The 16,140-nt window shown below is 41.6% G+C and overlaps 1 protein-coding gene and 1 non-coding gene across 2 annotated transcripts; one reads left to right on the top strand and one right to left on the bottom strand.

The window, feature by feature from the left end:
• The first annotated feature begins 3,653 nt into the window (after positions 1–3,653).
• LOC130028054 (U6 spliceosomal RNA) lies at positions 3,654–3,760 on the top strand. Its single transcript, XR_008793148.1, has one exon. It is a non-coding gene; the product is annotated as a U6 spliceosomal RNA (small nuclear RNA).
• A 422-nt stretch (positions 3,761–4,182) lies between these two features.
• On the bottom strand, positions 4,183–12,632 carry ABHD17B (abhydrolase domain containing 17B, depalmitoylase). The gene is made up of 3 exons (XM_056118731.1): positions 12,163–12,632; positions 7,370–7,549; positions 4,183–5,704 (listed from the first exon to the last, which is right to left on the bottom strand). The coding sequence occupies exons 1-3, from the start codon at positions 12,627–12,629 to the stop codon at positions 5,485–5,487; spliced, it is 867 nt and encodes a 288-aa protein (XP_055974706.1). The 5' UTR covers positions 12,630–12,632; the 3' UTR covers positions 4,183–5,484.
• Between the last annotated feature and the right edge of the window lie 3,508 nt (positions 12,633–16,140).

The raw sequence follows: 16,140 nt of genomic DNA, 5'->3' as shown, positions 1-16,140 counted from the left end.
TGCCTTGCATACGGCCAACCCCAGTTTCCTGTGTGGTGCCCTGAACACCACCAGGATACCCTCAAGACAGAGCCAAGAGGAGCCCCAGAGCACCACCTTGACCCAACCCCTCTGACCCAACCCCCTTCCAAACAAATCAATAAATAAAAGCCAATGAAGAATTGGAACGTCAATGATAGAAAAAAAATAAGACTGATTTTGGAAGACTGATAGAGTCCTAAAATCTGAGAGAAGACTGCAAGTTTTGTTTTGGGTATGGTTGGTAGTGCTAAGGGCTACTTCTAGTTTGGAGCTGAGAATTGTTCCTGGCGGTGTACCAGAGATCATACAGTGCCAGGGATGGAACCTGGGCTTCCACATGCAAACCATGTGCTCCAGGCCTTTTTTGCTAACTCCCTGCCCCACAGTTCAGAAGAGTTTGTTTTTGACAAAATCTGAATGACATATTAAAACAATTCCCAACCCTATTATTCAACTTCATAATGGTCTAAGTAAGAATATGAGAATGTTCGAGATTGCTTCCAGTCAGCATTTTTATTATCGAAATGCAGTCCCAAGAAGAACTGTACAAACCTTATGGTGTTTCACTAATAAAAATTAAAAAGAAAGAATTGTACAAGATCTTAAAGGGCCCTTATACAGCGCTAACAGAGTTTAACTTCTCATTTAAATCTGCATGTTTTTCAGTAGCATGTGTGAAAAATATAATTATCATTCCTTTCTTTGATAAACAAATTCCCAATAGCGGGGCAGATGAGAACCCTCCCCGCCCCAAGGGACCCAGCCCTGGCAGCTGAACTCCACAACCCAACCGCTGCCATGCTCCACGCTGCTTTCCACACGGTCGGGCCGAGCCTCACGCATGAGTGACGTCCCACAGAACTCAGGTGATGCGAAACTGTATGATCTTGGACTCTGCGCTCAAAGGAACCCAGGAACAGAGATCCTCTGCCTGTTTTCCCCAGTCTCTGGCGACACAGGGATCACACCCATAAGCCACCTCCTGCCAGCACCAGAAAATCTCCTCAGAGGCCACCCTCCAGAACTCACAGCTGCTGCTCCCATAAGGGAGCATAAAACCATGCCACTGGACTCCACACCTGGCTGTTTTCACTCGGGGCACCTCAGAGGGGGGTGGGTGAGAGCCATCCCCGCCCCAAGGGACCCAAGCCCCGGCAGCAGACCTCCACAACCCAACTGCCACCACGCTCCAGGCCGCTTTCCACACACTTGAGCCGAGCCTCACGTAGGAGTGAACATATTCCTGGGCACATCATAAGACACTCCTTAACCATTTTCCATAATTACCACATCATATTTGATGGGGTTCAGACAGTAGGCAACAAATAATAGAGGAAAAAAAATATATATGCATCTATACCTATTTTCAGACACATACACCAAAGCTCACATCACCCAAACCATAACAACATGTTAGTGATACTGTATAGAACGTCTTAATGGCTCCTGCGAAAATAGAACAATTTCACACTGTTTTCTATATGAACACTTTTTGGTAAGCATGTTCAGCAATTCTTTATAACAAAAACACAAAATATATTCTTGAGTTTGTGTTTTGGGACAAGGCTTGGATGCAAACATCCCCAATTTGGTGGTGGGAAGAAGGTGTAATGGTGGTGGGACTGGTGTTTGAATAGAGAATGTAATCAAATATTGTGAAGTAACTTATAAAATAAAAAAAATTTTAAAAAAACCCCACAAATTCCCAATAGCTTTTTTTTTTTTTTAAAGCACTGAGTCTCCTGCCCCCATCCCTGGCTGTCCTCACTAGGGCCCCTTGGAGGGGGGCGGGTTAAGTTTCCTTCCCCACCCTGAGCAGAGCCCCGGCAGCTGAAGACCTCCGGAACCAGCCACAGCCATGCTTAAGACCATTCTCCACACGTTCGGACAAGCCTCACGCATGAAGGAACCGGCAAAGGAATCCAGGTGTGCGGGACCGGGGGCTGAGATCTCCAAGCCTGCTCAGATCTGGACTGGGCCTTCTCCACCCAGATCCCCCATCTTCCAGTAGCTAGGCATTACACCCACCAATTGCCCCTGGCACCGTGTTATTCCATTAATGGCCAAGACCCAGGGACTATAAAACCCAGCTCCCAAAAGTCTCTTGCCCCTGCGCCTGGCTGTCCTCACCGGGGCCCCTTGGAGGGGGGCGGGTTGACTAGACCTCTTATTGTCTAGTTCTCACTGTTGGAGAACCCGACAGGTGACCGAGTGTAACCTGTCTGCACGGCAGAGTCGGGCAAGCTACCCATGGCGTATTCGATATGCTAAAACCCACTAACAATGACCTGACCCTGAAGGAGCCTCCAATGTGGCACTTGCTAAAATCTCAGGGCTAGGACAAATGGAGACATTACTGGTGCCTGCTCAAGGAAATCGATGAACAACAGGATGACAGTGACACAGTGAACACTAAACACTGCCTTTTTACAACTTCCATCCACCTAGTTCTGCTTTGAGAGACAAAAAGAGTCAAGTAAAAATGACACTTAAATACTGAAGGCAGGTATCAGAAAATGGAACTCATCCAACTTAGTAACCCCTCCAGACTTTGCTTTGTGGAGTTCCTTTCACGGTGATCTGAAAGTAAATGTTGCAGGTGTGGTTTGACCAGCACTTGGCATAATGAGATCATTTCCCCATGATTTTTTAGCACCCTAAGACATTAGTTTTAAAGAGTTGTTAGCACACATCATTCCTAGCAGGCTAACATCTCCAAATATTTTTCTTCTAGAAACTCTTGATAAATGGAGTTTCAGATAGTTTTCCATGTTTGTAGAATAAGGATCAGGATCCATGGCTCTGTCCCAAACCAGCTTGCCAGTCTCAGTCACCCTATGGCCTCCTTTCCTTTCAACCTCTGGCCCGGTCTTCTGTTTCAAATGTCCCATCCTCCCTCTAAGTTTCCACATATTGGTATTCTCAGAGCCAGGAATGCTTCCCCTGGGTAACCCGACTTGAATCATTTCTTCACTATTTTAAACTCAGGCTCAACAGACTAGTGCAGGCTTTATATGCAGGCGGCTTGGTCCTGATTCCCTGCACTATGTGATCCTCCCTCAAATACTCAGTATTGATCCCTGAGCATCACAGGATATGGCCCAACCCCCTGCCATCAGCCTGCTCTCCCCTGGTGGGGGCGGGGGGAAAACACACACACACACACACACACACACACACACACACACACACACACACACACCAAAACAGAACAAATGCAGAAAAGTTCACAAAAATATAAAACAAAGTTTAGCTCAAATACTGTTTCTTTGTGGGACTCACCAATCTTCTTCTCATGGAATCCCTTCCAAGAGTACCTTAACCTGTCGTAATAACCCTTCAAGTCTTGGTCCAAACAGTAATACACAATAAGCTGTACGTCTCCTCAGATAGATTGTAAAGGTAATGAAGACATGATTTCCACTTATGTTTATCTGGCACAGGGTTTTGCATGATCTAGATACATATTTGTTAAATGAATGAACGCTAGAGCAGCATGATATACACTGCAATTTTCACAGATAATCAATGAAAATACTTAAGTCAATTCTGGGTTGTACATTTACAAAGAAGTTTTGAAGCATTGATGGGACTCAAAGACAATTGTGAAAAGAAAAAAAAAATCTCCACGAGTGCTCGCTTCGGCAGCACATATACTAAAATTGGAACGATACAGAGAAGATTAGCATGGCCCCTGCGCAAGGATGACACGCAAATTTGTGAAGCGTTCCATATTTTTCTGATTGTGGGGGGTGGGTCGTAAACTCTAAACCATAATTGTGCATCTTCTATCGAAACAATGTATCTAGTCAAAGTAGATAGAGTATTAACTAGAATTCATCTGCCTCACAGGAATTGGGAGGGGTGGGAGGTGGGGTTCTATTGGGGTTCGCGGTTAAAAATAAGTATTGGTAAAGGGAAATGTGTTTGATACTTACATGACTGAGACCTAAACCCGAAAGCTCTGTAACTTTTCCCACAGTGATTCAATAAATAAATAAATTATTAAAAAAAAATCTCCATGAAAGAAATGTGGTAAAGTTTAGAAAACTACAGAACTGCAATTTACGAAATATAGTTATTTTCCCCCCCACTCTTTATAATACTGAGTCAGGAGCATGGAAAAAAAGGCAAATAGGCACAGCTGCGTGGTATTTTTTTTTGTTTTACTGTTAATTTGACACATCTGAACCAAAGCATTCACAATACTTGATATACTTTGAAGAGAATCATATACTATAATCTTAAGACATAACCACAGAACAAGCAGAACAATTAAAACTACATAAGGCCTTAAAATATATCCACAGTGTGTATTATTTCAATATTCATTCATTTACAAATTAGACTACATACCGTTAATTTTTTCTTTCATTGTTTTATTCAAGCAGGATTCATTCAAGGAAAGGCAACTTAATTTTTGTGTGAGCTTAATTTTTTTTTACTACATTGGTTAATATAAAAGTTATGAATTATTAAGTGTTTTCTTACCTCCTGCATACAGGAGTGAACCCATGAAATTCTGATAGTAATCCAGAACAAATGATTCTATTCTTAAAAATAGCCGACATGAAAAGGGACAAAAGAGCTAGTCTGTTTGTGGTCTTGAAGAACATCTAATGGGACTTTCAAGTTATCTTATAATGAAGAGGACTGCCATTCTATAAGATTAGTCAAAATTTAAAACATCACATACAAAATCATTCTTGAAGCTCTAAATTCCGTTTAACTAAAATAAAAAATTTAAGAAGTTGCCTTATAGTACCAAACCTTATAAATTAAAACTAGTTAAAATTCACCGCTATCATGACTTTTCATTTACAAGGTAACTAGATGGTAAATTAACAGATGGCATAAAAATTAAGACTTTACATCATTTTTTTTTAAAGGGATAAAATGTCCGGTAGCCAGGGAATACAGAAAATTCAAGGTATTTTACAATAAAATAACCGTTTAAACCTCTATCCCTATACAACAGGGCTTAGGTCATCTCTAGTGAACTCAACTGTTTTATACAGATTATTCTAGTATGAGTACTTGAATTATTTTAGATATACAGCATTTTCTTGAAAGAATATTAACATTTGAATACCAGGATAAGATTTAGTACATTGAGATGTTTTAAAAATATTTATAAATTTGTTTCTGATAGGCAAAAGCATTTGGCAATACTTTTACAGCATTTGATTTTGTAATTAAAATTTTATACAGTACTCATCTTGATGTTAAAAAAAAATTCACAGAAAAAATATAAATTATACAGCTTGACTGCATGATACTGTTACTTCCAGTTTCTAGTTCTGGTAATTAAAACCTTCATTAAGTCTGTTAACAAATCATTACCTGTACATTTATGAAGGCAACTGACATGATTTGCAAACAAAACCTTCAGGTTTTATACTCTTTACCAGAGTGCAGTTCAGCAAGAAAAAATAAACCCAGTGCGCAAATTTACAGACTATTTTACAAATTTACCAGTTCCTGTGACACAAACTGTTTCAACCTTTCAAGGTATTGTCCATAAAGTTCCACATCATTGTGACCTGCCCCTTCAACCCACAGGGGTTCCACAGGTCTTTGGCACCGCTCAAATAAGGCGAGGCCATGTGAAAAGTCAATGACTTCATCTTCAGTCCCATGAATTATTAATACTGGCGAGGTTATCTTAGAGATTTTGTCAATACTGTAGGGAAAAAGAAGAGAGGGGGGAAATCAATAAATTAACTCTGCAAAGGAACGTCTAACGGTTTTCTTGTGCTGTATCTGGCCAGTCGCTGAAATAATTGTGAGTCAATTCTGAGGGGACGGGTGCCGCCTCCTCAGGTTATAAAGCCTGGCGGATTCGATATGCCCCAAACAGTAAAAACAATGAGCCTCATTCCTCCTGACCCTGAAAGAGCCCCCAATAAATACAGCAGCGTTAAGAAGGATGAGCAAGGAGAGGCTGAGAAAATCTCAGGGCCGAACTAGATTATGTTAAATAAGATGCAAAAAATTTACAATTCTGAGTATTCCCTGCTCTAAGAGGATCTGAGGATATAAACTTCATGGACTTCCTTTGTGAGGGAACAACTCATCATCTTACTTCACCTTTCTGCTATGTTCTGGGGACCAGAAGGCAGTTACATGTAAATGTGTAAGAGAGGAAAAAAAAAAGTATGTGAGAATTTCACGATTTTAAGAGTATAGAAGGCAATAAGGCCCAGTAAGGGAGCACATTCCTCACTCTGGTGAGGGACTGGGATTGACCCCCTTCCTAACATTTTAAAAAGCAAGCAAGCAAGCAAGCAAGCAAGCAAGCAAGCAAGCAAGCAAAAAGGCTATTTAAGAAAGCTATGACCTTCTTCCCTAAGAATTTCTCCTTTATGTTGATGGATAATCGCTGTCACCCCAGGCTTGGAGGGTTTGTTGAACTAGGCTCTTGCCACATACAGTTTAGGGCAGAGTGACATAGGAAGTGACAAGGAAACACATACACACTGGTTTTTGAAACCGTTTCCCCAGAATGTTGGCAGTCAGGCTTTTATCATCCAAGGGGCAGGAGGAATAAATCCTGGGTGCCCTCAGCACTACTGGATGTTGCCTGGATAAACACAGGCACCACAGGTCTGATAGCTGAGAATTGCTAGGGTCTTCTGAGCACTGCTTGGGAGTCCCGCCCAAAATAAAGAAATAATTTTCCCCAACAATGACAGCAGTAGGTAGGTATACTAACAAATTATCTTGAGGATGGGATAAGTAGCCTTTCAAATTTGTCTAATACTACATATCTGCACTTGGCAGCAGCAATAATTATTCTAATTTAAGACAACTTCTAACTTAGATATCCTTATATTTAATTCATTCATTTTTATGCACACTTTAAAATTTTCCCTCTGACTGTTCCTACGAACCACTACTAATTATATGCAGCTCAGGGAACTGCAGCAATATCCATCGGCAACTCAAGTGACAATGATAAATTACACACAAGTTCTCTGATCAGCATCCCATACTTGATCTGATGCTCAGTTGTCAGTTATCTCCCAAATATTTACCTCATCTCCAATACAAAAACCATGATATCCTGAGGTCCTTTGATATCTGAGCTTGTGACTGAGAGCGGCCACAAAGATATTACAGTGGACAGGGTGTCTGCCTTGTGCAGGGTTGACCTGGGTTCGATCCCGAGCACCCCATATGATCCCCTGAACTCCCCCTCCAGGAAAGATCCCTGAATGCAGAGCCAGGAGTAAGTCCTGAACGCTGCTGGGTGTGACCATCCCTTGACCCCCCAGTAGCTCATGACTGAGATAATTAAAAGAAGTCATTCGAAATTCCTTAGGCTTATTTCGCATTCGACACTTACTTTGGGAATGCATCAAAACAGTACGTCTTCTTGGTATCAGGAAAAGCGACGCGCATTCCTGAGGTCAAAGGAGAATGAAGAATGACAGCGGCGCTCTCGTATCGAGCAGCAAGATCCACAGATGGGACAGTCCCTATGCTCTGGCCATATATAATCACATTTTCAGGACGAATGCCGTATCTACAAAGTTGAAGAGTTTGAAAAGAAACAAAGCAAAGTTAGACTGGCAAGAGAAACGTTCGTTCATTCCGCATGGCTTGTTCTACGTGCAGCCAACCCCGATTCAGCGCCGAAAGGTCGTATTTAAATGTTCAATTCCTAAAAATTAATCACTGGCATCTCCATTCTTTATTTTATCCTTTGGATAAATAATTAAGGCAAACCGGCATTTTAATCTTGGATTTATGAGATAGTTTAAACAATTCAATCTAGCATACTGGTGAAATCTGGTACAAATATTAATCATATTCTAATGAACTGATGCTTAAGATGATGATGTTTTATTAAAATGTATGTATCAGGGGCCCAACAGGCTGAGCATATGCTTTGCAGGCAGGGAGTCCTGGTTTGATCTCTCGCACCACAGGATCTCCAGACTACAGAACTGGGAATAGTTCCTGAGCACCGCCAGGGCTGGGAGGCTCTAGAGGCCAACCCCATCCCCAAGTATCATTTGAGCCGAGAGATATTACTATTTTTCTTGAAATTTGCCTTTGCCTATAGAAATGAACAACTGAAAAGATAAGACTCTCGAACACTGTGCGGTTCTGTAGATCAGGAATGGGCTACATGGGATACATGCTAATATCAAGAGTATCAAGGAATGGGCTACATGGGATATCAAGGAATGGGCTACATGGGATACATGCTAATATCAAGAGTATGGCCTTTACTCCAAGGCACCAGAAGTATGTTAGCTCCACTAAACAGTGGATGCATACTATGTTCCAAGCGTATTACCTCTCTAAACTGTAAGTGCTAATTGTAAACTAATGCAAAAACGGTAAGTGCTAAGGAGACAGTAGTAGTAACCTGGAACTGCTAAGTTATTTGAGTTAACAGTTTCTCATTTTCTGAAAAGGGCACAAAATTTTTTTTATGGCTAAAAGCCCAAAAATGTACCAGGAAAGAACAAAACCAAACCCTGCCCTTCCTTTTCAGTGGCACAGGACCATGTGAACTAACCAGTGAGTGACATGACCCCCAGTTCCTGAGCTTCTTCCAACCATCACTGTCCATGCATCTGGCTATGGTCCAGGACGAGTCTCCCTTAACTCCTGACTCTCTCTGAGTTTAGCCTCGGGAAAATCTTTTTCTTGACAGGAGTAGGCACCATTTGTAAGTGCTTAGAAGAATGAAGACATTAGGAAAAAACACGTTTATATCAGTCCAACTCTTGAAGCTGCTTGCTGCTGTCAGCTGAAGAGAAGCACTGTTGGTGTTGACTCTCTCTGGGTTTTGGGCTACAGCGAGCAATGGCAAAGCTCCAATGCAAGGCGCCAGAGTGGCAGACGCAGCTGCTAACTGAGCCTAAGAGGACTCAAAGCAACAGGAGAATTACAGTTCTAGTATGCGCCAGAAAGGATTTGAGAGACCAATCTAATCTAGTTCAGCTGCTTACTGTGAACAGATGTTCAAAGTCAGTGGCAAACCTATAAATAGAATCCAGGTATGCTGATTCCTAGGCCCAACGCTGTTTCCTACTGCACCCGCACAAAAATAACGAGCTGAAGGACTCCGGTGGCCAGTTGTGAAGTGATTATCAATCCCTTATTTTGGGAACTGCAGAGACAGACAGTGGGTAAGGTGCTTGCTCTATGTGCAGCCAACCCTGATTCACTGCCAGGAGTGATCCCTGAGCACAGAGCCGGGAATAAGCCCTGAGCCCAGCCAGGTGAGGCTCCAGAAAAAAAAAAAAAAAAAAAAAAAAAAACCCCAAAATCTCTTTGCGCTGATCTTACTGTGGTCATTGTAGACATTCAATTTTCCCAAAAAAAAAAGGGGGCCATAAATAATTATGAACTATTTCCCCCTAAAGGTTAAAGCCCTCACATTTTTACTTTAAGGAAGTGAAAAAGCATGAATTCTGATGATACACGCTTTGTGAGAGGATAGGACACTGAAACTGAAAGGATCTTGGGGCTGGTGTGTTTAATTTCTTCACTGAACATGTGGAACTGAAGAAGTTAAACTGGGATCCAGGGTTAGTTCTAATTTTTAAAACTCTTCCAAATATATTTAAGGTTCAACATAAAAGAAAGTTAAAGTCTGAAACTTTTTGTGGAAATATTTTGTGGAATTACTGAGGGGATTTATCTACTCAGCTTTTGTTCTTCTTCTTCTTCTTTTTTTTTGGTGAGGGGGGCACACACAGTGATGCTTAGGTGTTACTCCTGGCTCAGCACTCAAGAATCATTGCTGGCGGTGCTAGGGGTACCATACGGGATGTCGAGGACAGAACCCGGATTAGCCGCGGACAAGGCAAGCACCCTACCTGCTGTACCATCACTCTGGTCCCAGTTTTTTTCCTTAATACTGCTCATCAAGGGTGTTTTACTAAAAGATCAATTAATGAAGACTAAGAATTATCTTAGAAGCTTTCCTTCAAATTGGTAACTGATAGGATTAAAAAAAATAAAAAGCTTGCCATTTACTAGATGGGATCTGCTTTACACTGACATAATGCTCAAGTGGACACTAATTTTGTCTGAGTAACATCCTTCTGTGATACTTGAAAGTATTAATAATAAAGCTATGTAGTTTTTACTTTGCATCCTTAAAAACTACACTAATCTACTGAGGTATGGTTTAAAAGGATGAATTATGGCCTGTAAAATATAACTCAGTCTGTTGTAAAAATTAATTTTGGGGGCTGGAGAGCGATAATTCAAACAGCTGGGGCTCATGCCTTGCATAAAGTTTCATTTCCTGTACTGCAATGGGCCCCAGGAACTGAAATGTCAGACCCACATAGTCCGGCCCAGTATCTCCACCAGCGAGCCGGTCCCTGAGTACTGCTTGGGAGAGACCAGTCTCCCAAAGTCAATTTTCCTGAGTTAATAATCATTGAAATGCTAACTGAAAAACACTTGTTCCTGATTTTATAGAGTCCCGAGGGGACTAAGATCAAAGGTATCTGAATCAGATTTTGATTTTGGTCACTTAAAATGATTTTCAAGGGCTAGGGATATGGCTCAATGTCAAGATCATTGGCCTTATATAAGCGAGACCCTGGCTTTGATCCCTGGCACCTCACCCATACAAAATTAAAGCTAATTTTCAAGTTTATAATTTAAGCCATTTTTATATTATGCTACTCTCTCTTGCCTGTGAACTCCTTATGTTATTACTCAACTGATTTAAAAAAATCCCCTTTACCTAAAATTTGCCAATGACAGTACTGGTAAACAGTTCTACAAACATTTTCTAAAAAGGGTTATAAGCCCAAAGGAAATGCACAGGGGCATAAGAGCACCGAGTCTTGCAAAATATGGCCAACAGTTCAAATCCCCAGCGTCCTACATGCACTGCATGTGCCCTCAGAAGTTCTGGGGTCTTGGGATCCCAGGAGTCAGATAATCTCTGGCCATGCTTATGAGCGTGAAAGGAAGGAAATGTGACCCCTGTAAGCACAGCAACTACGAAGATGTGCCAGTCATCGGGCCAGAAAGTGTAAGCTTTGGGGAGCACGTGTGTGAGCACAATGACCCCACGAGAGCACCACACAACCGTTCACTTGTGTGGCTCAGCTCAGAGTTCTGTGAGCACATATGTGCCCTGCCACAGGGAAAAGCCTCAGTGAGTTCTGCAACTGGGAGTGCAGGGGCCCTGGCTGTCATGCAACCTCCAATGAGCATGTGCACTGGCCACTGTAACAACACCGAAAAGGAGGAGGCAGGGAGAAGCAAAAGAGAGAAAAAGAGATATACATCCTAAAAAGAACCACCAGGCTCTCCTTAGCACACTGAAGAGTCTTTAAACTAAAGGCCGTAAATTTTATGTTCTCTCCTGACAACCTAAAAAAAAAAACTCTGAAAAGCCCGGTAAATTATCAATATACACGAGGACTAACTTACATCAAGTTTATCTTTTGACTTGCTTTATCATTCTGTCCAATGGAAAAATACACTGATGTACAAAAATCGCAGTATTTACACATACTTGGGTGTCTAGAAAGGATCAATGCACGTTCTAGTTCCCCCCAGAGTGTTCAGTTATGATCAAAGAATTAGGGATATAGTATGAGAATGTAGTTAATGATTTATTGTAACATTACTTATTTCCACTTGAGATCATCACTACAAATTTTGAATTTTAATCCAGAATAAAAAGTAAAAATTCCCCCTGTACAATGTTTTCTTAAAAACAGTTCAAATGTGGTATCCTTGAATAACATCGAAGAGATAATTACCTGAAATAACAAAGACTGGCTTAGAATTTGAACAAAAAATTAAGTTTATATTTTTTTATATCTTATATTGTTATCAACCAAGTAAATAGCTATCACTACTTTCACTCCCTTGAAATGACTTTATGAGTAAAGATTTTATATCATATTCTATAAGAAGTTTATAGAAAAAAAATCAAACAATTGTTAGTGGCTTAAATTTTTTAGAAAAATCATATATACTAAGCCACACAGCAATACGAACTACCTTAAATTTTCTTTTGTTATTTTCATAATTATACGGTGGTAAAATTGGTCTATACAAGGGGTGTCACAAAATCGCCTTTATTGAAGTCTCAGAAAAGACCATCACACCTGTGAAAAATACTTTACAGCCATCATTTACCTTGTCCTGAGAGCAAGCCAAGCAGCTTCTATGTCCGCATAGAGGTTCTTCTCTGTGGGCTTCCCAGAACTTGCACCATATCCAGAATAATCATAGGAGAATATGTTACAATTAATCCGTGATCCCAAGCCTATATAAAAACTGCTCATCTGACCAAGATCCACAGCATTTCCGTGTGAGAAGAGTAGAGTGTATTTGGCATTGGGCGAGCAACGCACAAACATGCAGGCAATTCTGTTGCCTTTATTGGTTCTAGTCATGAAACACTCAATTGCATCTTTCTCTCGGGAGGAGTACTGCCAGTCTGCGCGTTCTGAGAGGTGCAAAGTCCAGCGGCTTCCACTTTCATCACACATCAGCGTGTAAGTTGGGTCAGGCGGCAAAAATGCTAATTTTGAAGCAATCTTTCCTGGACAAGGTGGACAGCAGAAGAGACAACATAGCTCACTAAATGAAAGATTATTCATTTTCTGGAAAAAAAAAGAAGACAGGAAATGTTTTAATCAGCGATCTACATTCTCATACAATAAAAGCTTAAAACAAATAATGGTATCTGGAGTCTGTTCTTTTAATTGTCCTCTCATACACAATTTGGGCATCTTGCTTCAGTCAGCAGTGGTTATCTCTCATCGTTTTCAATAAAAGCATAACAGAGCTATAGTTGCCATTCTTCACAAACAACAGCACAGGTATGAAATATCTTTAGGATTTATACCAGTAACAGTGAAAAATTCTCAGAACCTCATTGAAAAACCAGCTTCTTAGCATGATATAATACCTATGTAATATTTATAAAAAGTTTGCCAGGCATCGTGCTGGATTTTCTAGCACTAAGATGCAATGTTTAGCCCTTGGGACAACCCTGTCTGTCCAGTGGATGCAAAGTGAGGCAATGGCAGTGTGCAAGGACTGGACACCATATTTATTCATTGTCCCATAGCACGAGGCTACACTGGTTCGAGTGCTCAGAAAACTACTTGTCTCAGAAACCTGTAATATGAAACTATAGTGCCAGCAGCCTAAGCATTCTGCAAAACACAAAATCTATGTAATTATTGCTCCAATAAGAAAGGTTATAAAGTTTGTTATGGAGAAAAAAAATTTTTCTACATGTTGATAGCTTCATAGAGCGCCTACCTTGGAGGCTCTGAGTTCAAACTCATGAGGCTGGAGATCACCTCCCACGCTCAGGGCTCCATCACGGTTGGCACAGGCATTGGGACCCCCAGAGCCACAATAAGTGTGTTCTCTGACTCATGGCAACCAGATGCAAGACCCCTGGTGAGGACTAAGCAATACGAGCACCACAGCTAAACTGTTGCTGGCCATCAACAACAGGAAGGGGAAAAATAAGATGCTTAGAGAAACCTTAAATTTTTTCCTTGGCTGACCCGGGTTCCATTCCAAGGACCTCATACGGTCCCCAGAGACTGCCAGTGATGTAAGCAGGCAGGCAGAAAGGGAAAGCCCTTTCCCAAGGCAATGACAGTAAATCTTCCCGGAAGTAATAGCCCTTAAGAAATGTTGGCAAAAGTCAACCTTGTAGAAAACAGTAACTAAGGCCTGGTAAGTCTTTTACCTGGCCAGCAACAGACCCAGAGAAGGCTGGACACCCCGCCACCGCCTCCTCGGGCTCCCAGAGAAGCGCCAGTAGAAACAAAAGGCTAGAAAGGAATGTCAAGGAAGACATCACTACTCCCTGGTAACCCCTACTAGCCTCCCTACCACCCCACCCCCCACCCCTTAGCAATGAACTTTTACCTAGGTAGAAGCCCCACATGGGGGCAGGTTGAAAAAATCCTATAAAAGTCACCTTGAACAAAGGAAGGCCGCACATATACTGCTAGGGCCAAGCACCGTGGCACCTGAGTACCTGTGCTGCCCGAATCTGCCCTCTTGAGATGTGTACTTTCATATCCAAGGCTGGGTTTTGTGTTGGCGCTCTTGTTCCTCTTGGAAAAGCCCACACTCTCTCTTGGGCGCGTTACTCTACTCTCCCACTTTTTCCTCCCTCCTCCCCTTCAGAAACCTCCAAATAAAGTCTGTTTTACTTCGCTGCTTGTCTACTCCTGAAATTCTTCTCTGCGAGGCGAGACAAGAACCCAGTACCCCTGGGTCCTGGGGTGGCAGAGATGGATCTGGAGGAAGTGACCGTCTTTCTCCTCCCCACTTCACCTAAGCCACTGGTGGAGCCCACCAACATCACCAGGAGTGATCCTTGAGCCAGAACAGCTGGGTGTGACCCACCCAAAAATCAAGCAAGCTAGCAAACAACAAAATTTCCCTAAGGGTTGGAGAGCTCAGAGTAAGCATAAGTGCATGTAGGGACTGCCAGCACCTTCAGGAGTGGGCAACACTGGACGTGGTCCCCAAACAGAGGAACAAGAAACAACTGTTAAATGTTTAGAACAAGGAGGTTCAAGTTTGAGAGAATAAGGGCAGAATCTAATCTCTACTTTTTACTGACTGTGTCACTTTGAGCTAAGCATTTACCTTTCAACCTTTTACTTCTCCACTAATAAAAGGCAAACGACTACAGCCTGGTTGTGAGAATGAATAGAACGAAAATAATGAGGACTAATGGCCAGAGTACACGTCTCCTATGCCTTGTTCATTAATATTTCAAAAGCATTCGGCTCGTACTTGTTTGCTCTCCTAGCATTTTCTTTTGTCTTGGCCTTTCGGACTCCTGACTCTTCTTAGCAGAAGCAGAACACTGTTTAGTTCCAGGAAGAAGACGCTCAAAACAAACACCTTCCTGAGGCACTTGAAATCCTCCCCCAAATCTAAATACAAAGATAAGGGGAAATAAGCACCATTATGCCAGAAATGGAACCACCTAGGGAGAGTGACTAAACAGCACTTTGAAATAAAGGATTAAGACACCTCCCCCACCCCAAGATACACATTAGCAAATTAAAATCTAGTCCATATTGCTTCAGTTAAAAACAAATACCTAATTTTACTCCATGACTTGGAGGCCAACCACACATACGAGGGGAAAAGGGAGCTCAGATAAAGAGGGGAACACCAAATAAAGGGTGTTGGGAGGATCCTCCCAGGATGGGAGAAGCGTGCTGAAAGTAGACTATAGACCAAACATGACTATCACCCATTGCTTCTTTTGAAAACCACACCCAAAAGGAGAGAGAGAACAAAAGGGAATGCCCTGCCACAGAGGCAGGGTGGGATGGGGGTGATGGGAGGGTGGGAGGGATACTGGGATCCGTGGTGGTGGGAAATGGGCACCGGTGGAGGGATGGTATTTGATCATTGTATAATTGAAACCCAAGTACAAAAATGTGTAAGTCTGCAACTGTACCTCATGTTTCACTATTAAAAAATTTTTTTAATAAAAAAAACAAGTACCTACTCTAGGTTAGGAAGAATAAGCAGAAGCAGCACAAAGAAACAAGGGCAATATGTGAGACTGAAGAAATGAGTAAGGAAAGAGGAAAAACAGAAAAGTTTCTTGGCGACTGGGAAACATCATTCAGTACTTGCTATTCTACCGTTATTCCTTTCCAGTCTTCAAAACAAATAAAAAGCCAGATGAAGTTAAACTTTTAGCATGGTCTGAAGAAGGGTTAGAGAAATAATAACTAGATGCCATATACAGTACTAATTCTAATGGCCTCCCCCAAATATTTTGTTTTTCTGAACATGGTTAATGAATAACAAAAATCCCATTTACAATCGCATCAAAATAACTGAATATCTTGGAATAAAATCAAAGACCTGAATGCTGAAACTCTAGGATACGGTTGAAAGAAGAAAGGACCTACAAAGAGATGGAAACATATTCTGTGCTCATGAACCGAAGTAACAACAACGTGGCCATATTATTGAAAATGATGTAGGTTCAATGAAATCTCAACCATTCATTTAAAAAAAAAGCTGAAAAATATGGTATTTGGATCTACATAAGACCCTGAATAAGAAACACACTCCTGAGAAAAAAATGATTATAGAGGCTCA

Source organism: Sorex fumeus, unplaced genomic scaffold (genome assembly GCF_029834395.1).
Source record: "Sorex fumeus unplaced genomic scaffold, SorFum_2.1 ptg000038l, whole genome shotgun sequence".
Taxonomy (NCBI): Eukaryota; Metazoa; Chordata; class Mammalia; order Eulipotyphla; family Soricidae; genus Sorex; species Sorex fumeus.
This window is presented reverse-complemented; position numbering and strand designations above follow the sequence as displayed.

What these genes read in the sequence shown, in the direction of transcription:
- ABHD17B (XM_056118731.1), bottom strand. Translation starts at nt 12,629, where the DNA reads ATGAATAATCTTTCATTTAGTGAGCTATGTTGTCTCTTCTGCTGTCCA. An exon ending in TGGCTTGCTCTCAGGACAAG is followed by an intron (nt 7,550 to 12,162) that starts GTAAATGATGGC and finishes TCAACTTTGTAG; the next exon opens with ATACGGCATTCGTCCTGAAA. An exon ending in TGTTTTGATGCATTCCCAAA is followed by an intron (nt 5,705 to 7,369) that starts GTAAGTGTCGAA and finishes TTTTCCCTACAG; the next exon opens with TATTGACAAAATCTCTAAGA.